The 26,663-nt window shown below is 35.9% G+C and overlaps 1 protein-coding gene and 1 pseudogene across 1 annotated transcript; one reads left to right on the top strand and one right to left on the bottom strand.

Annotated features, from left to right (window-relative positions):
• The first annotated feature begins 2,010 nt into the window (after positions 1-2,010).
• LOC102804905 (coelenterazine h 2-monooxygenase pseudogene) lies at positions 2,011-3,033 on the top strand (annotated as a pseudogene).
• Positions 3,034-4,555: 1,522 nt separating this feature from the next.
• On the bottom strand, positions 4,556-9,096 carry LOC102804795 (glycerophosphodiester phosphodiesterase 1-like). The gene is made up of 6 exons (XM_006811763.3): positions 8,635-9,096; positions 7,452-7,627; positions 6,591-6,696; positions 5,951-6,043; positions 5,322-5,542; positions 4,556-4,781 (listed from the first exon to the last, which is right to left on the bottom strand). Exons 1-6 carry the CDS (start codon positions 8,935-8,937, stop codon positions 4,649-4,651), a joined length of 1,032 nt encoding a protein of 343 aa, XP_006811826.1. The 5' UTR covers positions 8,938-9,096; the 3' UTR covers positions 4,556-4,648.
• Between the last annotated feature and the right edge of the window lie 17,567 nt (positions 9,097-26,663).

The following is a 26,663-nucleotide window of genomic DNA, read 5'->3' as shown; positions in this document are numbered from 1 at the left end:
AGGTTTTAAAGACGACACCATCCATAACTCCAGGAAACCAAGCTTCTATCCCAACTGCTTTAAGTGTATATTGCAAGATTTTTTTTCAGGCTTAGAAGTGAACATCGATAAAACAGAAATCCTGACTCCGGCAAGACTAAGGCAAAATTGGCAACAGATGCATGTTTTAGCCCCCACCCCAAAAATGGGTGGGTGATCGACGCAAAAATATTGAGCTAAATTTTCACCAGAAACTGCAAAAGATGTGTGAAAAGTTGAATATATGGAGATCGCGTGACCTGACTAAGTAGATTGAGCTAAGGTTTTTGGGGGGCTACAACTTTAGTCTTTATGATATCTCATAATACTTAATACTATCTCAATTCCATCAAAACATATAAAAGACGCAAGGTCGAAATTATTTGGATTTCTTTGGAATGAAAACAGGCACAATAATAAAAGAACTACCCTAATAGGAGGTAAAGAAGATGGTGGCTTGAGAATAACTGATTTAGAATTACAAAACAAGGCATTTAAACTTGCATATGCAGTGCGAATTATGGAAACATATGCTTCTTGGGGAGTTATCCCAAAGAGTTATTTTTGGAAATATTGTGCGCTTTTGGAAGGAGTTGAACTATCACAGCCCCCCCCCCCCGGTTGATGTGAGATCGGAAATTTTGTGGAATAATAGATATATATTAATAGGTGACAATTCACTATTTTATAGACAGTGGTTGAGTCATGGAGTAGAATGCATAGGTCATCATCTGTGTAACAACAATGGCCACGTAATGTCATACGAACAGTTTACAAATAAATATAAAATCAAAACAGACATACAGAGTATATTGCATTCAATTGCAATGTATTGAATGATAATGTATGTGAGCAGGTACAAAATAGTACCTCTGATCTTAATTTCACAAGGAAAACAGTCACGTGTCTTTTTTATAATTTATTCGTCAAAGCACGGTATGAGCGGTATATAGTTATTCAGATTTTTTTGGAAATTAATACAAAATAATTAAATATTGTTATACATTATATACAACTTCCACTTTCAATTATTCAAATTAGGAAGGGAGCATCTCAACATGTTGAACGTTAACATATTGTTTCTTTCTCAACACAAAAAACAAATCCAAACATTTGGGGCCTGGGAGAGCTGTGGGGTGCATGGTAGACCCATACGGCCAATGGACAATAATCCAAAGGCTGTTTTAAATAAATAATCATTAACAATTAAACATGTAGAATAAACTGAACTACTGGGCCATTAAATAATGGCAATTTACGACAATATTGGAATTACTGTAAAAGCATTTATCTTCACTGGATGTTGTGAGCAATTTCACTTGGTTTTAAGTTCACGAAAGTGGCAGGAAAACAATGAGTGTTATTGTTATTTTACATGGATTTAACTTATCGGCAAAATAGAGAAATTAAAAACCAGTGTATAATGAATGCATTTACAGTACTTTCCCACTTTAAAGGGCGGTAGTCGTCGCGCCACGCATGCGCGAGTTATTTTGGTCTCATATAAACAAAGAAAGCGACTTTTTTGCGCAGATTGACAAGTACAAACTCAGACGTTACCAAGCTTTAATTAGGTATTTTTAGGTGATTGGAAGGTATCAGAGGAGTCACCGGCGGTAATTAGTGCAAGTCACGACCAGGTCAAACCTCATATTTGTGATTTCCATTAGAAGAGCGCATTAGATTGTGGGAAAATCAATGTTTATCAACACAAATGTCGCACATGGGCAGCGCGACGACTACCGCCCTTTAACTGAACCAACCTGGATGTGGTGTAATTTCAGTTATTTGAAGTTAACACTGTTTGTAGTTAACAGGCTGAATACTCTACCAACATCTAATAATAATCTATCTACATCTTTGTTTATAATTGACACAGTCACTAACAACTAGGCGGGGACTTTGTAATCGACAGTGATGAACTTTTACCCTTTAAGCTACCTTTCATCAAAGGTCACCAATCACCGTGACTAACAACCAAGAAAGCACAAAATGGCTTACACTGCGTTCAAAACCATGCAGCGCATGACAAGGCTCTCATCTCACTTTCTGGGACCTCGAGGGTATCAGAACAAATACGTCTCGCCAGCAATGTACACGGTTTCGTTGAGAAGTACTTCATCTGATGCATGGGACAAGTGGGTCTCCAAATGCCGTCAAGTCAAGGTGTTGGACTCGGAGATGAGCTACTATGACTCAGCATATGACGGGGACAAAGCCAACACAGTACTGTTTCTGCATGGAAATCCAACATCGTCTTTTTTGTGGCGAAATATTATTCCACACGTTGAGAAGAAAGCCCGGTGTTTGGCGCCGGATCTGATTGGAATGGGGAACTCAGCAAAGCTGGCAAATCATAATTACCGCTTTGTTGACCATTACCGATATTTGACGGCTTGGTGCGAGGCTGTTGGTCTCCCTGATAAAGTGATTGTTGTATGCCATGACTGGGGGTCGGGACTGGGGTTTCACTGGTGCAATGAACATCGCTCCAGAGTTAAAGCGATCGTTCACATGGAGAGTGTGGTATCTGTGTTCAAATGGGATGCATTTCCAGAAAACTACAAGGATTTCTTCCGTGGCTTACGTTCGGATGCTGGTGAAGAGATGATTTTGAATAAGAACGTTTTCATCGAAAAGTTTCTTCCTGGGGCAATCATCCGCACCTTGTCGGAAGACGAAATGAACGCCTACCGCATTCCGTACATCGATGGAGGAGAGTCAAGGAGACCGTTACTTACTTGGCCGAGGGAGGTTCCAATCAGAGATTACGGTCCCCAAGACGTGATTGACATCGTTGATGCATATGCCGAATACCTGTCCCAGTCGAAAGACGTTCCAAAACTGTACATCAACGCAGATCCTGGAGTGGGGAGCAGTATTGCAAGTCAGGCGACAAAAGATTGGCCAAATCAACGCCAAATTACGGTAAAGGGTCTCCATTACATACAGGAAGACGTGCCAGATGAAATAGGAAAAGCTATTGTAGACTTTTTAAATGAAGTGACCCAGTGAAGTGTGTGACAACCGAGAATTGTTATAGATAGAAATGAACAATGCTAAATTGAACAGATGTTTATACAGTGAAAGTATCAAGATGTGGATGTTATTAACGTTTCATAAATATATTTTTCACGTTATACATGTTTATAACGACATCAGCTTTGTGTCCTTCACTGTATTGTATACTCGTTGCAATTTTTCTCAACAAAAGTTCTGAAATAAAAATATTTAACCGAATGTTAAAGGGCGGTGGTCGTCGCGCCGCGTCCTGTTACAATTGTTTGTTTATATGTAATTGGAACACGTGATGCGTGGTGACGACCACCACCCTTTAACACTGTTCTTAATAGCAATAATTGCATTCCAGCTATTAATATCGCTAAATTGAATTTACTTTCAATGACATTATTAGTCCCGGTTCGGACGTAGTCCGAAAACGGGGACTTATGGTTTGCCCTGTGTGCGTCCGTGTGTCCGTGCGTCCGTGATCACCTGTATCTCGAACATGCATGGACCGATTAAGTTCAAACTTCACTCATACATCACACATTATATGGGACATATGCACATGCATTTTTTCATGATCCGATTAACGATAGCCGAATAGCGGCCATTTTAAGGCCGAAAATGCATCAAAATCGCACATTTTCACCATTCCGGACCCGGATCTCAGTTATGCATGGACGGATTTTGTTCAAATTTGGTACATACATTTAACATAATAGGACCTTGATGCACTTTTTTTTTCGGATCAAGTTCGAAATGGCCGACTGGCGGCCATTTTGTTTTAAAGAATTCAGTTCTGGATCTGTATCCGAGACATGTCTGGATTGATCAAGTTCAAACTTCACACACACATGGTGCATCATGTCACAAATAGATATTTGCATTTGTTTCATGATCCGCTTAATAATAGCTGAATGATGGCCATTTTAAGGCCGAAAATGCATCAAAATCACGCATTTTCACAATTCCGGAACCGGATCTCAGTCATGCATGGATGAATTTTGTTCAGATTTAGTGCATATATTTAACATAATATAAGCTTAATGCACACCAATTTTTCTTCGGATCAAGTTCAAAATGGCCGACTGGCGGTCATTTTATTTTAAAGAATTTAGTTTTCGATCCGTATCTCGGACATGCCTGGACAGATCAAGTTCAAGTGTCATACATACATCATACATGTTGTACACACATGTATGCGTGTTAGGTGGCTCAAGATCTGATTTAAGATAGGTGTATAATATCCATCAAAGGTCAAAAATTCGTCAAAATTGCAATATTCACCATGGGTGAATTTAGTTCACACTTCATGCATACATTGTACATTATGGTACCTTGAATCACGTTGTTTTGTATTCCAAATCGGGTTTTAACTGAATACAGTTCAGCATCCATATCTCAGGCATGCCTGAACCGATCAAGACCACACTTCACACACATCATACAATGTGTTGTACATATGCTGGAGATTTCGGTCATGATCTGCTTTGAATGTATATGTCACTCAAATATGAACGGAACGGGGACGTGTCATTGACAATGACTTGTATACGACTTGTTTCGTGTCACCAACTGTTTCGTTCACACACATGAGAAGAAATTATTTTCGAGATCGTGACGATTACTTAGATGCTAAGCTGTCAGTGATGTAAGAAATATGCAAATTTTTTTCAAAATGTCGCTTTTCTGTGCTGTCGTTTACTGTCCATCCGATGAGCTCAATGTTTCTGGCTTCCCAATATACCTTGACTTGTCTGAAACAAATGAACAAAACGTTTAACATTTCTTCGGAAACCTAGATTTTGAATTCCGGTTTCAAGAGTGAAAAAGATGTAATGTATGTAATGTCTGCTACCTTCTTTTTTAAGTCGTCGCGATGCGTCGTGATTTGTATGGGTCCCATACGACATATGATATAGTGTTTGCTTACACCATATTTGAACGCTACACCGTGAGTGTGCCGCTTTACTTGTGAACTATGGGCGTATTTGAGCTTTGTCACAATCTTATCTTGTAAACCGTGAAATTTGACATTTAATCTGATTTTTTAAAATCGGAAGTGTTCAATTTCAATCTGATCAGATTAATCTGAACATGTAAACACCTATTAAATAATCTGATAAATCAGTTTGATCAAATAAACCTGACTTGATCCATATCGTTCAATAATTTTTGTATAGGGGTTGTCATTGTCAATGGGTATTCCACGAGCGAAGTCAAGGTTGTTGACAGTATTGTGTGTTCGTCTCACGAATTAACCTAGTAATCAAAATGAGAAGAAAAAAGTTACTTACTCTGAGACTTCTTTGTCGAATAAGAGAAAGGCTGAGTTTCCACATAGGTACCACAGCCATGAATGGTGCGACCAATAAAGTAGAACGTCGAGTATCGGCGGAGCCGCTGACTGCCACGTTTCAAATTCTCGGTACTCAGCTGTCGGGTCCGATGTCGCATATGTCAGGGCGCCAGTACGGTAAAGCAACCCGGTAACTATGTTGGAATCAAGGAGTCTTAACTGTGGGTGAAAGATCATAAGACGTAATTAACATAATTATTTGTGGATAAACTGAAATTCATTCAGCATGAAGAGTAGGGGTTAGCAACAAATTCTATGAACTCTAGCGGCCTAACTCGACGCAGATACCCTGCTGTAGACATTTATTTGTCGCACCGTTCTGACAATTCGAAACAAACTCTCCAAAAATGTCAGAAGGCTGTTTGTTTAGGATTTCGTGTGAAAATTGCAACATATCCGTATCACTTTCCGTTGGATAGTACTACAAACCCAAGCCCAGTCACGAAGATTGTATAGTATATTTGTATATATATATATATATAACACCCGAAATTGGATTATGTGTATAATTATCAACATCAAACACAGTCATTGACAAATAATGGGATTTACTGAATATTGACTCACCCTGTAAATAGTCTCAGGAAAGAAGGAAATAACCATCGATGTCTGATAAAGTATTTTGTATTTGTTGTAAAGATCTGACAGGGTTTGGGCAGTCTGTGAAAAAAGTGTTATACTGTAGAATACTTTATTTTTGCTTGGACTTAATTTTCGCCATTTTCGCTGAAGGAATGATTCAGTGAAAATAAAATCCATACAAAACGCTCAAAAATTTTTTTTTCAGCGAAAGTTAATTCCATCTAAAATAAAGTATTTTTCAGTACATTAGACTGACAAGATTGCGTGAGTTGCGCCTTCCGTGGTACTCCAAATCCAACCGTGACAGTAGGGTCTGATGCCGTTCGGCCGGTGAGGGCGCCGCTCACGCCTACATGTCAGGCTACTGTAACATCATTATTCATTCATTTGAGTATTACGTGTTATGGGGATGGATGGTGAATAATTATGCATGCAAAGCGTCAACTTGTTCCCAAAATACTATGTCCGGTGACCACATCCACTATTTTTCGTCACAATTCGTCACGAACACTAAAATGAATCGGTAAGTAGGTACCACGCCGATTGAAGGGATTTAGATAGAAAACGTGAATTAATGAGCCCACACATTGAAATAAATATAAATAAGTTAGGAAGTGTCGAATACCTGTTTAGGATTGGCTTTCACATCCAGGAATATCTTAAGTCCGAGTTTTAAACATTCTTCAGTGGCTTCTTCTAGTGTCGGAATCCGCTCATTGGCAAACTGTGAACTTCAAGATGAAAAAAGGTCTGATCATGAGATTTGGTAGACTGGCACAGTCGCAATTACTTTACGGCATTTTACTGATCGCAAAAAACAAAAAAACAAAACAAAAACGGTGGGCATATCGGGTCGTGTCAGAAAAATACAATTAACAAAGAAAAGCATGACATTGATCAACATACAGGTATGTCAGCACTATAAATATCGGATATAGCGTAGTGATATATTACTTGATATTTTAAATGTGTAATTACGATTTGATAATTAATATAATTAATTGCCAGTGGTTAATTATAAAGATTCTCGGTGAATAATTTTACGATCTGTGACACCTTTTTTACATTGCTTCACCCTCAAAAACATGAACACTTGCAGTAGAAAATATCCTGCATAATAATTTATTTGTTAGTAGTACTGTAAAACCATTTATTTTCACTGACATTTAATTTCACTGTTTTGATGTTTTGAGCATTTTCACTGTGTTTTAATTTCACGAATTTGTCAATAAAACAATGAGTTTATTGTTATTTTACATGTTCACCTAGATTTAATTTAGCGGATTTTACTTATCAGCTAAAATAACGAAATTAAAACCGAGTGAATAATTAATAAATTTACAGTATACAAAAGTAACCGAAAAATAAACATTCCGTTGATATCATCTTGCTCTTTGTGCTCGTGAAATCTCAACTGAGTATTAGTCCAAACCAAAACATAGGATATAATTGATCCCGTAATTTCACCAACATTCGAAGAACGTACCTCAATCTGTGACCATGTGATGCATCTAGCTTTCTGACTTCTTCAAATGTAAATGAGTTTATGTTTCCGCTTCCGTTGGTAGTGCGATCCACTGTAGAATCATGCAGTAAAATCGGAACGCCATCTTCAGTAAACTCAAGATCAAGTTCCACTCCATCAGCACCGTTCTTTTTCGCCTGAAATAGTAACACATATATGAAGCTTTATTCATGTAGATTTCGCAAACTATGTATATTTCATTTTTAATCTTGTTGATAGTTGCATTTAGTGATCATGCATATCGCGGATTGACTTTTATATGTCAATTATTTAAATTAAAATATTTTTTGGATATGACGATTCTAAACTCGCGTGACGTAGTGTATGAGACGGTGGCGACTATTCCAAGTCTTACTCAGATCAACAGGTGGCGGAAAATATCTCATCTTGATCTTCTAAGAGAGAAGATCTTACGACAGAGGAGGGCCAATAATTTCTGGTGACATCCACTGTACTTCCGACAAGCATGACAGGCAGTTTTTACCGCGAAGTACACGGGGGAGGGGCATACACTAGGGACATGAACAGCATAGCACATGGGAACGACAGTCTAACATACTAGTACTCCCAAACCTAATACCGTGTTCGGTATAATTTATAATGCCAAGTGAAGAGTCGAGATCGAAGCCATATATAGACCTGATCCAATACAAAAACGCGTTATCTACACCAATCCCAAGGTGTTGACATATACATATTCAAAATTATAATTACTAAAGAAATTAAAACAATTCTTCTACAAAATTGTGTAATTTCGGAACTTCTTCAAAATAGTAATGAGTGCAACATATTGATACCTAGTAACGTTATTTCTCAAATTATACGTGTTATTTTTACCAGGGTACATGAACAGTGAACATACTTTTGATTGGTATCCCAAATGAACTACTGCGCACTGATTAAATATTATATAATGTTTTGTGGCTTGTTTTTTTTTTTTTTTAAATTGTAAGCAAGATTGATACGTGTTCATGGCAGCGACAGAGCCAACTATTCTCAATGTAAGTTGCTTCCCTGCGTAGTCCCAACTTAATGACCTGTTGCTAACTGACCGATATCTTGAACAATTCCTCGAAGTAGTATTAAATAATTAATACAAATTGGCAGTTTGCAAAATCGTAAACATGCGTTTCGTGACACTCACCTCTCTGATGGCAGCAATGGTGTTCTCAGGGGCGTCGTGACCACCCCCTCTATGTGCGATCACCAACACTCTGTTTGGTTCCAGTACGGGATCTGTGGCAGACCGCGGCAACTGAGGTATCCGAAGACCGACAACCACGAGTATGGCAACAAAAACAGTTCCGATGGCAGAGAAAATGTATTTGCGCGTGCCACGCCCTGGTAATACTATCTGCGTTGTGACATAACTCACTAAAAATACTGAAATCAAGTTAAAGATCACGGAACAGTGAACATTTAACACCATTGGAAGAGGTAGTACCATGATCTGAAGCCGATGGAGTGCTGCTCTGAATTCGGTTCTCTGGTCCAAAGTCCGAAAATCGTAGGGCCGGACTTCAGAAGACGTACCTACACTTTAAGCAATTTGTTTTAATTATGCTAATTTATTCATGACGTAGCAGTTTCTGTGCTCATTCTAAAAGGGGCGATATATTATTTTGGGGGGAAGAGTTAGAAAGGAGGATTAGCAATCCTTAGGGGGTCAATACAAAAGAAGGGACTCATTTGGAGAGCAGCAATTGCTCTTGGTGTCTGTTGTTGTACGTGACCTAAAGCTGTCAACTTCGACGACTTCCATGTGAGGTAGTATTCTTGTGTTCTGTTTTTCTGACTTGAGTTCTTGATATACGAAGTTGCTGTTTACGTTTTTAACGTCTTTCATATCTTGTCTTGTAGGAGTGTACTGTCCGTGATTTGAAGTTACAATCTTTGAGTTCCTAGTGCACTGTCTTGTCCACTGTACGACGAGTGTCTTCATAGAAGTGATAGGATTTAAGTACTACTTATAGGAGCACTGTTTTCACTAGCATTCAAAAATCATGCTAACCGTACTGGATTACATAGTGTGTATATATATAGAAATACAACATATTTCTATTATTGAGTTACAATTGTCCACAAAATTGCCAATTTTGTGTTTTTACTTGTGTAAACTATGTACATCTTGCCAATTGGGTGTTTGCCATTTGCGTTGCCCATACCTGACCCGACCCTAACCCTAATGCCAAGACACATTCCTGTTAATAATTGCTCAATAATGATACTCTGTTGTGCACTGTCTGCGGGTAAGTTGCATTGATGTCAACTGATTAAACAAGTCACGTTTAAGTAATTTCCACTATTAAGTGGTTAAATTGTGACACTAAATGTGTGCACAACTCGCGTTTGAATAATTCCCACAATTACAGGTTGTTAAATTGAGAGAATAAATGTGCGGACAAATATTTTAGACTTATTTTGGTGTAAACAACTCACGTTTGATTAATTCCCACAATTACAGGTTGTTAAATTGAGAGAATAAATGTGCAGACAAATATTTTAGACTTATTTTCGTATAGACAACTCTTGTTTAATTATTTTACAACATTACAGGTTGTTAAATTGAGAGAATAAATGTGCAGACAAATATTTTAGACTTATTTTGGTGTAGACAGCTCTCGTTTAATTATTTTACACCATTACAAGTTGTTAAATTGAGAGAATAAATGTGCAGACAAATATTTTAGACTTATTTTGGTATAGACAACTCTTGTTTAATTATTTTACACCATTACACGTTGTTAAATTGAGAGAATAAATGTGCAGACAAATATTTTAGACTTATTTTGGTATAGACAACTCTCGTTCAATTATTTTACACCATTACAAGTTGTTAAATTGAGAGAATAAATGGATGGACAAATATTTTAGACTTATTTTGGTGTAGACATCTCTCGTTTGAATAATTCCCACAGTTACAGGTTGTTAAATTGAGAGAATAAATGTGCGGACAAATATTTTAGACTTATTTTGGTGTAAACAACTCACGTTTGATTAATTCCCACAATTACAGGTTGTTAAATTGAGAGAATAAATGTGCAGACAAATATTTTAGACTTATTTTCGTATAGACAACTCTTGTTTAATTATTTTACAACATTACAGGTTGTTAAATTGAGAGAATAAATGTGCAGACAAATATTTTAGACTTATTTTGGTGTAGACAGCTCTCGTTTAATTATTTTACACCATTACAAGTTGTTAAATTGAGAGAATAAATGTGCAGACAAATATTTTAGACTTATTTTGGTATAGACAACTCTTGTTTAATTATTTTACACCATTACACGTTGTTAAATTGAGAGAATAAATGTGCAGACAAATATTTTAGACTTATTTTGGTGTAGACAGCTCTTGTTTAATTATTTTACACCATTACAAGTTGTTAAATTGAGAGAATAAATGTGCAGACAAATATTTTAGACTTATTTTGGTAAAGACAACTCTCGTTCAATTATTTTACACCATTACAAGTTGTTAAATTGAGAGAATAAATGTACGGACAAATATTTTAGACTTATTTTGGTGTAGACATCTGTTGTTTAATTATTTTACACCATTACAAGTAGTTAAATTGAGAGAATAAATGTATGGACAAATATTTTAGACTTACTTTGGTGTAGATAGCTCTCGTTTAATTATTTTACACAATTACAAGTTGTTAAATTGAGAGAATAAATGTGCGGACAAATATTTGAGACTTATTTTTAATGTAGACAACTCGCGTTTGAATAATTCCCACAATTACAGGTTGTTAAATTGAGAGAATAAATGTGCGGACAAATATTTTAGACTTATTTTGGTGTAAACAACTCACATTTGATTAAGTCCCACAATTACAGGTTGTTAAAATGAGAGAATAAATATGCAGACAAATATTTTAGACTTATTTTCGTATAGACAACTCTTGTTTAATTATTTTACACCATTACACGTTGTTAAATTGAGAGAATAAATGTGCAGACAAATATTTTAGACTTATTTTGGTGTAGACAGCTCTTGTTTAATTATTTTACACCATTACAAGTTGTTAAATTGAGAGAATAAATGTGCAGACAAATATTTGAGACTTATTTTGGTATAGACAACTCTCGTTTAATTATTTTACACCATTACACGTTAAATTGAGAGAATAAATGTCTCGGCAAATATTTAATACTTAGTTCTGTGTAAACAATTCTCGTTTAATTATTTTACACCATTACAAGTTGTTAAATTGAGAGAATAAATGTGCAGACAAATATTTGAGACTTATTTTGGTATAGACAACTCTCGTTTAATTATTTTACACCATTACACGTTAAATTGAGAGAATAAATGTCTCGGCAAATATTTAATACTTAGTTCTGTGTAAACAATTCTCGTTTAATTATTTTACACCATTACAAGTTGTTAAATTGAGAGAATAAATGTCTCAACTAATATTTAATACTTAGTTTGGTGTAAACAACTCGCGTTTGATTAATTCCCACAATTACAGGTTGTTAAATTGAGAGAATAAATGTGTGGACAAATATTTTAGACTTATTTTGGTGTAGACAGCTCTCGTTTAATTAATTCCAACAATTACAAGTTCTTAAATTGAGAGAATGAATGTATGGACAAATATTGACCATTATATTTGTGAGCAAATACTTGACGTTTAATTCATTTCCACCTTTACAAGGTTGTTAAATTGAGAGAATAAATGTGTCGACAAATATTTTAGACTTATTTAGGTGTAAGAACTCTTGTTTGACCAACTTCCACCATTGCAAGTTGTTAAAATAATGAAATAAATATACAGGTATCATTGGATATTTGATTTAATTGTGAAACTTTCTAACAAAATGTTAAGTGCTGACTTTGAACCCTCAATCAACAATTCCGCAGACACAGTATAAATTCCACGACACCACAGAAGATATTGGTCTGTTGCCTGAATTGTTTTTGTAATATAGGGAATGCCATCGACACTTCAACAAAACTTACCTTGACTTGGGTCTTGTTTATCTCTTGTCACAATCTGGAAACTGTTGAACAAATTGCGCGTCGTCCAGTTTAAGACGTAAGTTATTTTATTATTTATTCATTTAGTTTTGCATGGTGGAGTTTTGTGAGGTTTGTGAGGGTTTTTTTCCCCGCGATGCTCTTTGTTTACTTGTTACGGTTTGAGGGATTTCAGTTTATTTGATTTACGTGTTTACGGTAGCTCTGTGTGGGACTCGAACCCACTGTCTTTTCAAGCTAATTTTTTTTTATTTGGATGGTACGCTTGTGTACCACGCCACGACGTTTGACGTTGAGTGGTGTTCATTTTTCTAACTACTCCAGTGTTTTGATGAGTTGAACGGGAAAGCCAAAACGATTGTTGGTTTCCGATTACTTCGGTTCTGGTGAGTGTGTATCTAGTGTGATTCGAACCCATGTCGTTTGTATTAGGCGTTTTTTTTTATTTCCCATGTTGGCTACGCCGTAATAGGGCTCATACCACTAATTGAATTTCCATAGACGACAATGTTAACATATGACGAGATTGCTATATGAAAATGATGAAGAAAGTTTAAAACATGGCTCAAAAATGGGAAATCAACATGCCAGTAATCAACCATATGAAAACAAATAACATGTTGGCCAGCTCAAACTCTTACAAATCTCAGGTAAACAAGACACACCTACTGTATTTGGATTGCACCTAGAGAAATCACTGGAAAAACACCAAGATTAGAACATCCAAATACACACAGAATAAACCAACAGGTACACAGCCGCTCAGTAGTAAACAAAAGACCACATGTTGGTCTCACCTTTGACCCAGGTGATTACGCCCTCAAACAGGGAGCACCTGAGAAAAAAAACTATTTAAAAAATTTCATTGGTTCTTGCAGGGCATTTAAATTGGTTAGCCATTGGTTAATTAGTGGCATGAGACCTTAAGAGAAATAAGAAGGTTTAATAAAGTTCTTGTTGATCTTATATATGATGGAATATCATTAGACGAGTAATTTCCCATGCAAAAAGAATCCCCAAAATTTAAACCCTGGGAGTTATTTATCAAAATCTACCACTTGGCGCCCTATACCCAGAGAATTAGTTGTAGAAGTTGGCAACATACACACTCAGCATAACACCAAATTAGATGGTAGGCAATGAATATAAGCCTGATTATTAGATGCAGTACTGTAAAGTATAATGCTCTCATTCACCACAAACAAGTACAGACCAACATTTGACATGATTAGTAATTTCAATTAATTTCTAGAAATAGTACATAGAATTATGACAATTTAAGGTAGTTTATCACTATAATTATAAAAAAAAAAAATTCTACTGAATCAAACGTCTCAATTCATCAGCTCATTATTTCTCCAATTAATTAAAAACAAAAAAACAATTCCACGGTATCTGCATTTAGGCCGGAGACCTGTGACAGGCAACCTTGTATATATCAAAACACAACAGTGGTTTGATTTACCATGGCCACACATAGAATTTGCTCAACATAAAAAGCTTAATCAAATCTTATGTGAAAAAAAGTAGTTCAAAGAAACAATTTTATGGCTTAAAAAGGAATAAAAATATACAAACCAGAAAAGGGTCTAGATATAAAATACTCATATTACACATTCCTGATCAAATTCAAATCAACAGCATTTCTGATTAATTTGGGGGTGGGGTGGGGGGGTGGGGGGTGGGGGTGTTACAAGCACTATGCAATAATAAACTCAAGATGGGATTAATTAGCAAACTATTCACATAAATTCTGAGAAAAGAGCAATAATTGTGAAATACTTGACAAATATACTGACAGTATGCAAATCTCTTGTCAGTGACAAGATACACAACACAGTTTTGAGAATTTATTTGAATATTTGGGATTTTGACCTCATTAAACTTTGAATAGGGTATATTGGAAATGACCGCACTACAAATTGTCAAGTTTGTCTGCCATAAAGTGAAAATAAGACAAAAAACCCATAAAATGGGGTTAAGCATTTTTCTCAGAATTCCTAGAGCCATTGAAATTAGTGGTGACATGAATAATTCATTGATGAATGAATAAAATTTTTGGACCAGTTTAATAAAAACATTTATATTTACAGACCACAGCCCAACCTAAATCGAGTTAATAAGATTAGGGCAAAAAATATACCAAATTACAAATTTTCAAAATCTTCAACCAAGATATAAGAGATTGACAGAAATGGGTGAAACGCGTAGCAAAATATGACATTTCTGGATAAAAAATTACTCCATTGTGTCTAAATAGTTGAATACAAAGCAAGAAAAGTGGTAAAATAAAAATAACAAGCAGCCTATTGGCTGAGATAGCTCTGCTGTTAGCAATGCACATTTCAATTAAAGAACTGAAGACATCTTTAGAAAATGAACAATATGTATAGTATCAAAGCAATCGAACAAAATTAGAGAATTGAAGATATCATCACGAAATGAACAAATCTGAGAAAGGTCTACATGTAGTATCTATATATGTAATATCAAAGCAATTGAACTTTTGGTTTTTAACAAGAAGTTGAAAATATCACTTTTTACCAAAAATGACAAAAATATTCACCAAAATTAGAGACTTGAAGATATCATCACAAAATGAACAAATCTGAGAAAGGTCTACATGTAGTATCTATATATGTAATATCAAAGCAATTGAACTATTGGTTTTTAACAAGAAGTCGAAAATATCACTTTTTACCAAAAATTACAAAAATATTCACCAAAATTAGAGAATTGAAGATATCATCACAAAATGAACAAATCTGAGAGAGGTCCACATGTAGTACCTATATATGTGATATCAAAGCAATCGGACTAACGGTTTTTAACAAGAAGTCAAAAATATCACTTTTTACCAAAAATGACAAAAATATTCACCAAAATTAGAGAATTGAAGATATCATCACGAAATGAACAAATCTGAGAGAGGTCCACATGTAGTACCTATATATGTAGTATCAAAGCAATTGGACTTGCGGTTTTTAACAAGAAGTCGAAAATATCACTTTTTACCAAAAATGACAAAAATATTCACCAAAATTAGAGAATTAAAGATATCAATACAAAATGAACAAATCTGAGAGCGGTCCACATGTAGTACCTATATATGTAATATCGAAGCAATTGCACTTGCGGTTTTTAACAAGAAGTCGAAAATATCACTTTTTACCAAAAATGACAAAAATATTCACCAAAATTAGAGAATTAAAGATATGAATACAAAATGAACAAATCTGAGAGCGGTCCACATGTAGTACCTATATATGTAATATCGAAGCAATTGCACTTGCGGTTTTTAACAAGAAGTCGAAAATATCACTTTTTACCAAAAATGACAAAAATATTCACCAAAATTAGAGAATTGAAGATATCATCATGAAATGAACAAACCTAAGAGAGGTCTACCCAAGGTACATATACACCAAGTATCAAAGCATTCAGGCTTGTAGTTTTTAAGAAGAAGTCGAAAAAGTAAAACATTGACACGGACGACGACGACGACGACGATGGACGACGACGACGGACAATCACTCATATGATAAGCTCCGCTCGACAAAGTCGACAGCGGAGCTAAAAAAGATTCCCAGTTACTTTGCACTACACCTGCCAAATAAATGAAGCTGATCTCATGAAATGTGTGCTTGAACACACAACCTCATAATTATCAGATCTATGCAAGGTCAAGAGAGGTCAAAACTTATGATAATTAGGTCAAAGTAAACTTTGGTTATGTAAGATGAGATCTGCCAAAAATGACTAAATTCCAGTGAATAGAGCCATAATTATGGTCAAAACAACAACCTCGGGTGGTCCTAGGCAAACTGTCACTTCAGGGCTCATACCACTAATTGAATTTCCATAGACGACGATGTTAACATATGACGAGATTGCTATATGAAAATGATGAAGAAAGTTGAAAACATGGCTCAAAAATGGGAAATCAACGTGCCAGTAATCAACCATATGAAAAAACTATCATGTTGGACAGGTCAAACTCTTACAAATCTCAGGTATAAAACAAGACACACCTACTCTATTTGGATTGCACCTAGAGAAATCACTGGAAAAACACCAAGATTAGAACATCCAAATACACACAGAATAAACCCACAGGTACACAGCCGCTAAGTTGTAAACAAAAGACCACATGTTGGTCTCACCTTTGACCCAGGTGATTACGCCCTCAAACAGGGAGCACCTGAGAAAAAAAATATTTAAAAAATTTCATTGGTTCCTGCAAGGCATTTAAATTAATTAGTGGCATGAGACCTAATATGCAACCACTTCCCCGTTTTATTGTGATTTTGTGAGTGTTTAAGGTAGAGATGCAGTTTATTTGTGAATTTCAATCAAAAATATTTTTTTTCGTTTTTTATATAGATTTTTATCTAAAGAACATTCTGTGAAAATTTGACCAATGAATTCTTATTGGAACACCGTTAAAATTGCTGTTTATTTTCTGGTTAAATATAAAAAAACACTCACACGTGGCAATGTTTATGTCCAATTGCCTAATTTGCATGAGTAACCAAATAACAGGACCTTTGATTGACAATATGCAAATCGAAATTGTACGGGTCATAGTTCATTCAATTCACGCGCATGTGCAATTATTCTCAAATCAGTTCTCGCTCGCTTGCAAACCAAACATTATATTTCCTCAGCGTTTTTTCCTAATTTTTATCAATACATTATGCGTGGTGTGAAAAGAAAGAGGTAGAAAGAAGATTCAGATGATTTGTATGTCGGAAGAGGCAAAAGCTACACTGAAGGCATCAGCCCACCGAACGAAAAACAAAATCGATGTGAGCGTCCAAACATGGCTTTCCCTGAAGGCATGAATCCGAGTTTCTGATTGACTGAGAGATTTTATTTTTAAATAATTGTTCTCAAAAAATAAACTGAGCATGTGAAGAATAATTTAACATTGTTTACAGTGATAACTGCTCATTGTCGAAACGAAGCTTACCCATTCACGCTAGTCACAATAAACATCATACTCTTGAAAATAGGCGTCAATGACTACGGTAAAACTTAGACTCTATTTTAGGCATCAGAAATGATTGAAATGTCCGAAAATGACGCCAAAATACACCTTAAAAGTCCCATTTTATTTATTTTTCTAAATCTCATCCCGAATTTACGGCAGAATCTGGTCCCTCAAATAAGGGACACGTGAGCTTTGATTCTAACCGGATATATTGCACTGGGTCGGGGAGATACAAACTTTTGTGTATCTTTTGCCCAATGGGTGGGTACCTGTACTTCGATCATTCGCAAGTTTTGCTAGGTGGTGCGAGACAGCTTTGTTTGCAACCGGACGAACTCCGTTTAATTCAATGAAGCAAACAACTGACAATGCTAAAATAAATTGCAGAGGTACGCTAAAATTAATTGAAAACAACCAAATAATTTCAATGAAAAATACATCACAGAGAGAGGTAACTTGATACATTACGGTAACAACTCTTTTGACGCGCTGACCGCTTCTCCGCGTCTGATGTTTTGTTTTCCTTGTCATAATACTGATTGATGAAGTTGTTTTGATTTTTGAGTTTTTTAGCCTGCAACTCGGCCACGACCTTTGCTTTTTCCGTGAAAAATGGGTTTACGTCAATTTGACGGACATTCCATTTTTTTTAAACTAACAAAGCACACTGTTTCACACTCCTATTTTTTTCATTTGCCGATTTCTATTCAGAAAAATTCGACCGCTCGAAAATGCACCTTAATTTCCAACACTAATTATTTAAAACCGGTCGAAATTTTAAAACTTTTACGTTAGGAGCTGGAGCTCTCTTCTTGCAGGCGACTGTCGCCGGTAGTACAACAGCATGTTTTGTACGTACATCCGTGCGCTATTGTCTGCGACTGTCTTAGAAAATCCCTGAATAAGGCGTTGCCAAAATCGGAAAAAATAAAAAAGTGCCTCCTTAAAAAACGAACAGAATTCAAATATTTCTTTTAACAAATATGTTGCACTGGGAAAAATGGGATTGGAAACGATGAACAAAACTTCTGTGCCTCGTGTTTCGATTCTAGGATTACGCGATTATTCATTATTGTGCGTTCGCTTCCTGGAGTTGGTTCTCAATACTACATAAAAATCATCAAGGATAAATAATTTAATATCCCACTTTGTACTCTTCACGGTAAACCATAGGCTCTGAAATACTCGTAGATTTTTTATTGAAAATACATCGAAGAGAAGCCATGATGTTTTGATCGTGATAAAAGGTCACCTTCCTAGGACCGCCCCCTGTTTAATAATTCATGAGATTACGTCATATTTACTGGGCATTGCCACGTGTTTTTACCGACCCCATCAAAACACTGGTATGAATGACGTGTTTCTGATTTATAAATTCAAGAGCAGTTGTTCTGGTCCAACGATTTTACATAAAATGTCTATGTCTATAGGTTAACTTTCAATTTCAATAGTCTAGAAAGTATGACAAAGTATGACAAAGCAGTAATTCCCGGTTTAACGCGCAAATATGCAAATTAGCCTTTTTCTCGTCTTCTATTTTTGGTGAATTCTTGGGTTTTAAATTAAAATAGCTGATAGACGCTTTGGCCATTTGCCTCGAAATTTTCACACATTATTGACAAGGTGTTCCCCCTTCAAAATGCGTCCGGACAGTTTATTACGGCGAATGGAACAAAAATAACAAGTCCGCAATTAACATGGATATATAAATTATGCAAAAATAGAAAAGAGTGAACTTTGAGGTCATGCTGTGCGACTTTGAAAGCCGTTAGAGAGATGAGTGGACGCATTTGAATTAGTAGTATACCAAGGTATCCAGTGATGTAATTTTACCCACAAACGGACTTGAAGTTTTTAAGCTAATTTTTTTTAAACCACTTTTGTCCAAAAAAGCATATTTTTGACCCAAAATCAAAAACGCATTCTGGATATTTAAAATAAAAACAAGTTTTACAAAGTTTTAATAATAAGCTTTCAGAAAATATATGACATGTTGGATATATAATACCATCTTCATTGTCTAATTACTCAATTAAAAAGCAAGCCAAATAAACTGCATCTCTACCTTAATGATGTGTTCCTCACCCGTCACGCCAAGACCCAGTTTCAACCACACGGCCATTTTGCGTGACCCGACTGACTATATGATCGTTCTGTTCAGCCACAGGGAACCCAGGAACTATCAGCTGTATACTAGTAACCAACTGTAGTACGCAGTATCGGCTGGTATCTAGTGTAAAAAATAGACAAGATACCCCCTAGATAAACCCCCCCCCCCCACCCACCCACGCTCATAGGGAGTGCGTACAGTTGATCATAGTTCCTGGGCTCCCTGTGGTTCAACTGTTAAGCTAGGATTTATTACCGTTATTATCATTATATTGTCACATGATTTCTTTTACCTTATGTGTAATCTTTATTGTAATTTGTATATACCAATTCGTATATGCCGAGGAAATGACCCTGATTGAAGGTCATGTATTTTGTGAGGTGCGTCACCAATTCGTGTGTAGGTACGGCTTCTAGAACCGTGCTTTTAAATGAATTCGTAAATGCGAAGAAAAAATTCAAATTACTCTGTAAAGAAAAAAAAAGAAAGAGTGGCAGGCATTAATCAAATACCGTTTAAATGATGCAGCTGTGTCTGGTTCAGTTGAATTATGGGAAATCCTAAAGAGATTTATTCAGGCCAAAAGTAAATCATTGAATAACATCAGCTTGCATGAATGGTATGTCCATTTCAGTAACCTGTATAGTGTGAATCATGGCAAATCGAGGGATCATGTTTTCATGAATACAGTTGATGAAGCAGTTTTACATGGGGAAATTTCGGGGTTGTCCGTCCAAAATAATGATGAGGTTGATCATTTGAACCAAGAAATTACGGAGGATTAAGTTTAAATAAACTCAAGCATAGTAAAGCGCCAGGTGACAATGGACTTCCAAATGAGTTTTTTTAAATTTTCGGTCCCAATTATTCTTTCTGTTCTAACCCTTCAGTTCAACTTTATTTACAATTCAGGCGACTTTCCGAAAGAGTGGGCATCGGGTGTTGTTATTCCCATATTGAAGCACGGGGGGTGGGGGTGGGGTGGGGTGGGGGTGATGATGTAAACAACTACCGAGGGATATCATTATTATTATATGTTTTATGAAAGATTTTTACGGCAATCTTAAATGAAAGGCTAAAGTTTATGGACAGAACATAATGGCGTGTTATCCGATTGTCAATCGGGTTTTCGAAAAAATCACAGTACTATAGATAATATTATGTTTTGTATGCTATTGTGCAGAAGTATTTGGCTAAAAGGGGTGGTAAATTTTATTGTCTCTTCGTGGATTTTTCTAAAGCATTGGACAGGATAAATCATTCACTATTATTATATAAATTATTAACAATTGGTATCCATGGTAACATATTTTGTATATTGCGTTCTATGTATAGTAATGTTAAGTCTTGTGTCAAATCTGAATCGAATCGTTCAAGTTTCTTTAAATGTCCGATAGGGGATGTATGTTGAGCCCTATTTTATTTAGTTTCTTTATTGAAGAATTAAATTTGATGTTGGTTAACACAGGAAATTTGGGGATTCAACTAACACGGGACATTTATTATCTGTTTGCTTTATTTTATGCAGATGATGTAAAGTAGCCACTTTTAGTGACTCAATTCCAAACCGGCAGAATATGATTAATATTTTATTGCAATTTTGTAGCAAGTGGTGTATGAAAGTTAATTTACAAAAAACAAAAGTTATGGTTTTCCGCAAAGGCGGTCACGCTTCAAAAAACGAGAAGCGGTACCTTGAGGGAAGCGAGTTAGAAGTTGTTTCCTATTGTAAGTATTTAGGTCTCATGCTTTCTTCCAGGAACATTTTGTTTAAAGCAGTTTCTACTTCAGCGGACCAGGCTGGGAAAACGTTTAGGATTCTTTCATCAGTATCTGTTAAACTTAATGGGGTTCATTTTGACACCCATTTCAAATTATTTGATTCAATTATATCTCCTATTCTGTGTTACGGATCTGAAATATGGGGATTTCAATACTACGACCAAATTGAAGTACATAGGAAATGGTGCAGTAGGCTTGGAGAATGTGGGCGACTTCCAATCTTTGTTTCCACACTTAAACGTTGTATTAAGTATTGACTTAGACTCTTAGAACTCCCCCCGACGAGAATTCCCAGGCATGCCTATTCAATGTTGCGTAATCTCAATGACCTAGGTAGAAATAACTGGGTGACGGCAATTAAACATATTTTGTATTCATATGGTATGTCTGGCTAGCTCTAGAAGTAGGTAGCAAGGACGTTTTTCTTTCTGAATTTGTACTGCGAGTCTCTGACACACAGAAACAGCTTTGGAAAGCAAATGCGTCCTTGAAACCTAAATTACGTAATTACATTGAGTTCAAGAGTACCTTACAGCCGGAGAAATATTTACCTTTAAATTGCAATCTGAAACTCGTCCGCATTTTTGCCTGTTTTCGTTGTGGGGTTTTACAACTTAGAATTGAAGAAGGGCGGCGCGAAGGTTTGCCTTCAACGGAAAGAGTCTGTAGTATGTCGTGCTAATTTTGTTGAGGATGAATATCATTTTCTGTTGATTTGTCCAGCCCATAACACATTAAGACGAGAGTTAATCCCCCAACATTATTCATTCCAACCAACCATGGATAAATTTCAAAGGCTTGTTCAAGCAACAAATGGTGATATTCTACGAAATATGTGTGTGTTTGTGTTAACATCATTTGAAGTTAGGAAACAATTAATTATTATTTAATTCCATGTGATCTATAGCCGAGAACATTATCATACTCTACTTGTACCTGTGACATTTTAAGCATTGTTTTGATATGTTTGTATTTGGGCCGGTGGCCTAGGAAAGCAATAAATACTTACATGTATAGCATAGACTCATGCACTATACGTGAACATTTATTTTGAAAATTAATTTTGGAATGGTGTGTATTTTTGTTTGAAATATGATTGAAATTTTAGGGCCTCTCTTTAATATGGAGGCTGTGTTAGTTTTACTAAAACTAAAAGAAAGTTATATAGGCACTATTTACGGCTGTTCAACGGTTAGATGGGGGTTAGATTAAATTCAAGGATTGGACGTTTTCACATACCAACAGTGAATAATTGTAAAACTACTAGTAGGTGTATATGTAGTTGTATATGATAGTCTGCCATAAAACAAACATTAATTTGTATGCTTGTATTTCTCAGAAAGTTCATAATATAGTTCCCATCGCCGCATAGCAGAGTTCAACGAATGAGGGCGCTGCAATTGACGTGGCATAAGAAAGGGGCAGCCATGCCTATTACCTTTCAGCAAGATATACATGCTATTGACCTATGTGTTAGATTTAACTGTTTGAACATCTGGCCATATATTTATTACAATAGAGATGTTTGTTTGTAAAAACCTTAGTAAAAAAAAGTCATCTACTCTTCAAATGTGTGCATAACGTTTCCCTCTAAACGTGGAGGTTGTTCAGGTGTTACAACATTACAACACACCGTATAGAACAAATTTATAAATAAATTTATATAAATTTATAATAATAATGATAACAAATATAGAAAGCAGCTGAATAACTAGTATATCATTGAAAACAAGCCATGCATGGCACAGTCCTCATTAGTTATCAAATTTAAGATATATAGTTTTGTTTATAGTAATATAGTTGGAACATAAACATGTCAGAAGTATGGATCCAGAAGATGATGATTTTTTTAACATTAAAATGATTGATGACATCTTGGATCTGATTGTCAAACGAGTACTTGTCCATATTGAGAAATATTGCTCTGGAACAGCATTGATTAAAACAAAATGGCCACCATTCGGCCAACTTGATTCAGATCGTGAAACAAAATGAAGTATGTGTGATGTTTGATTGTGATTGGTCCAGACATGTCTAAGATACAGGTCCGGGACGAACGCACAGACACATGGACGTGAGTGGTAGTATGGTATTACTGAGTGTGGTCATAGGTAACAAGTATTTGCTTGGAGAGACAACACATACAAATTGATGTAAATTGGCAGATTTATTGCTGTTATCTGATCATTATTGCTAGACATCACTGGTAACCCATGGGTTACCTATAAAATGTGATAGTAAAATTGTTATGAACGAATCTAGTTTCCCTTCATTCCTGCCTTCCTGCGGCTTCTGATGTTTCAATGGCCCTGTTCAAAGCCTTCTGACAATTTATCAAGAGCATCGTAATGACAAGTGATTATAGGGATGACACAATGTAGCTCTTCCCTTCCACATTTCTAAAAAGAAATTATTTGAGCTACTGTCTCATTAGAGGAACCCTTTTCCCTCCCAGTACGGACATTTCTATCTCACAATCACAGATATCTCCTTCACAAACGCTCGTCTCGAAATTGCTAGTTTTGATAGCGCCCCCAGTGGTGAGTTATGTCTTTTTTTTAAAGTTATTTCTTGCATGCTGGTTTTGTTTGAAGTGGCTTGCTTCCGGCTAATCTGATTAAAAAATCTTTCAGTAGTGATTTTTGTTTTTATCATACCCAATTTTGTTGTATGGTATCCATTCACTTAGGGGACCCAGACTAATATTGATTGTTGTATGGTTGCCATTCACTTAGGGGAACCAGACTAATATTGATTGTTGTATAGTATCCATTCACTTAGGGGAACCAGACTAATATTGATTGTTGTATGGTATCCATTCACTTAGGGGAACCAGACTAACATTGATTGTTGTATAGTATCCATTCACTTAGGGGAACCAGACTAATATTGATTGTTGTATGGTATCCATTCACTTAGGGGAACCAGACTAATATTGATTGTTGTATAGTATCCATTCACTTAGGGGAACCAGACTAATATTGATTGTTGTATAGTATCCATTCACTTAGGGGAACCAGACTAATATTGATTGTTGTATGGTTGCCATTCACTTAGGGGAACCAGACTAATATTGATTGTTGTATAGTATCCATTCACTTAGGGGAACCAGACTAATATTGATTGTTGTATAGTATCCATTCACTTAGGGGAACCAGACTAATATTGATTGTTGTATAGTATCCATTCACTTAGGGGAACCAGACTAATATTGATTGTTGTATGGTATCCATTCACTTAGGGGAACCAGACTAACATTGATTGTTGTATAGTATCCATTCACTTAGGGGAACCAGACTAATATTGATTGTTGTATGGTATCCATTCACTTAGGGGAACCAGACTAATATTGATTGTTGTATAGTATCCATTCACTTAGGGGAACCAGACTAATATTGATTGTTGTATAGTATCCATTCACTTAGGGGAACCAGACTAATATTGATTGTTGTATGGTTGCCATTCACTTAGGGGAACCAGACTAATATTGATTGTTGTATAGTATCCATTCACTTAGGGGAACCAGACTAATATTGATTGTTGTATGGTATCCATTCACTTAGGGGAACCAGACTAATATTGATTGTTGTATGGTATCCATTCACTTAGGGGAACCAGACTAATATTGATTGTTGTATGGTATCCATTCACTTAGGGGAACCAGACTAATATTGATTGTTGTATGGTATCCATTCACTTAGGGGAACCAGACTAATATTGATTGTTGTATGGTATCCATTCACTTAGGGGAACCAGACTAATATTGATTGTTGTATGGTATCCATTCACTTAGGGGAACCAGACTAATATTGATTGTTGTATGGTATCCATTCACTTAGGGGAACCAGACTAATATTGATTGTTGTATGGTATCCATTCACTTAGGGGAACCAGACTAATATTGATTGTTGTATGGTATCCATTCACTTAGGGGAACCAGACTAATATTGATTGTTGTATGGTATCCATTCACTTAGGGGAACCAGACTAATATTGATTGTTGTATGGTATCCATTCACTTAGGGGAACCAGACTAATATTGATTGTTCTATGGTATCCATTCACTTAGGGGAACCAGACTAATATTGATTGTTGTATGGTATCCATTCACTTAGGGGAACCAGACTAATATTGATTGTTGTATGGTATCCATTCACTTAGGGGAACCAGACTAATATTGATTGTTGTATGGTATCCATTCACTTAGGGGAACCAGACTAATATTGATTGTTGTATGGTATCCATTCACTTAGGGGAACCAGACTAATATTGATTGTTGTATGGTATCCATTCACTTAGGGGAACCAGACTAATATTGATTGTTGTATGGTATCCATTCACTTAGGGGAACCAGACTAATATTGATTGTTCTATGGTATCCATTCACTTAGGGGAACCAGACTAATATTGATTGTTGTATGGTATCCATTCACTTAGGGGAACCAGACTAATATTGATTGTTGTATGGTATCCATTCACTTAGGGGAACCAGACTAATATTGATTGTTGTATGGTATCCATTCACTTAGGGGAACCAGACTAATATTGATTGTTGTATGGTATCCATTCACTTAGGGGAACCAGACTAATATAGATTGTTGTATGGTATCCATTCACTTAGGGGAACCAGACTAACATTGATTGTTGTATGGTATCCATTCACTTAGGGAAACCAGACTAATATAGATTGTTGTATGGTATCCATTCACTTAGGGGAACCAGACTAATATTGATTGTTGTATGGTATCCATTCACTTAGGGGAACCAGACTAATATTGATTGTTGTATGGTATCCATTCACTTAGGGGAACCAGACTAATATTGATTGTTGTATGGTATCCATTCACTTAGGGGAACCAGACTAATATTGATTGTTGTATGGTATCCATTCACTTAGGGGAACCAGACTAATATTGATTGTTGTATGGTTGCCATTCACTTAGGGGAACCAGACTAATATTGATTGTTGTATGGTATCCATTCACTTAGGGGAACCAGACTAATATTGATTGTTGTATGGTATCCATTCACTTAGGGGAACCAGACTAATATTGATTGTTGTATGGTATCCATTCACTTAGGGGAACCAGACTAACATTGATTGTTGTATGGTATCCATTCACTTAGGGGAACCAGACTAATATTGATTGTTGTATGGTATCCATTCACTTAGGGGAACCAGACTAACATTGATTGTTGTATGGTATCCATTCACTTAGGGGAACCAGACTAATATTGATTGTTCTATGGTATCCATTCACTTAGGGGAACCAGACTAACATTGATTGTTGTATGG

Source organism: Saccoglossus kowalevskii, chromosome 8, assembly GCF_978046115.1.
Source record: "Saccoglossus kowalevskii chromosome 8, keSacKowa6.1, whole genome shotgun sequence".
In the NCBI taxonomy this organism is placed as follows: domain Eukaryota; kingdom Metazoa; phylum Hemichordata; class Enteropneusta; family Harrimaniidae; genus Saccoglossus; species Saccoglossus kowalevskii.
This window is presented reverse-complemented; position numbering and strand designations above follow the sequence as displayed.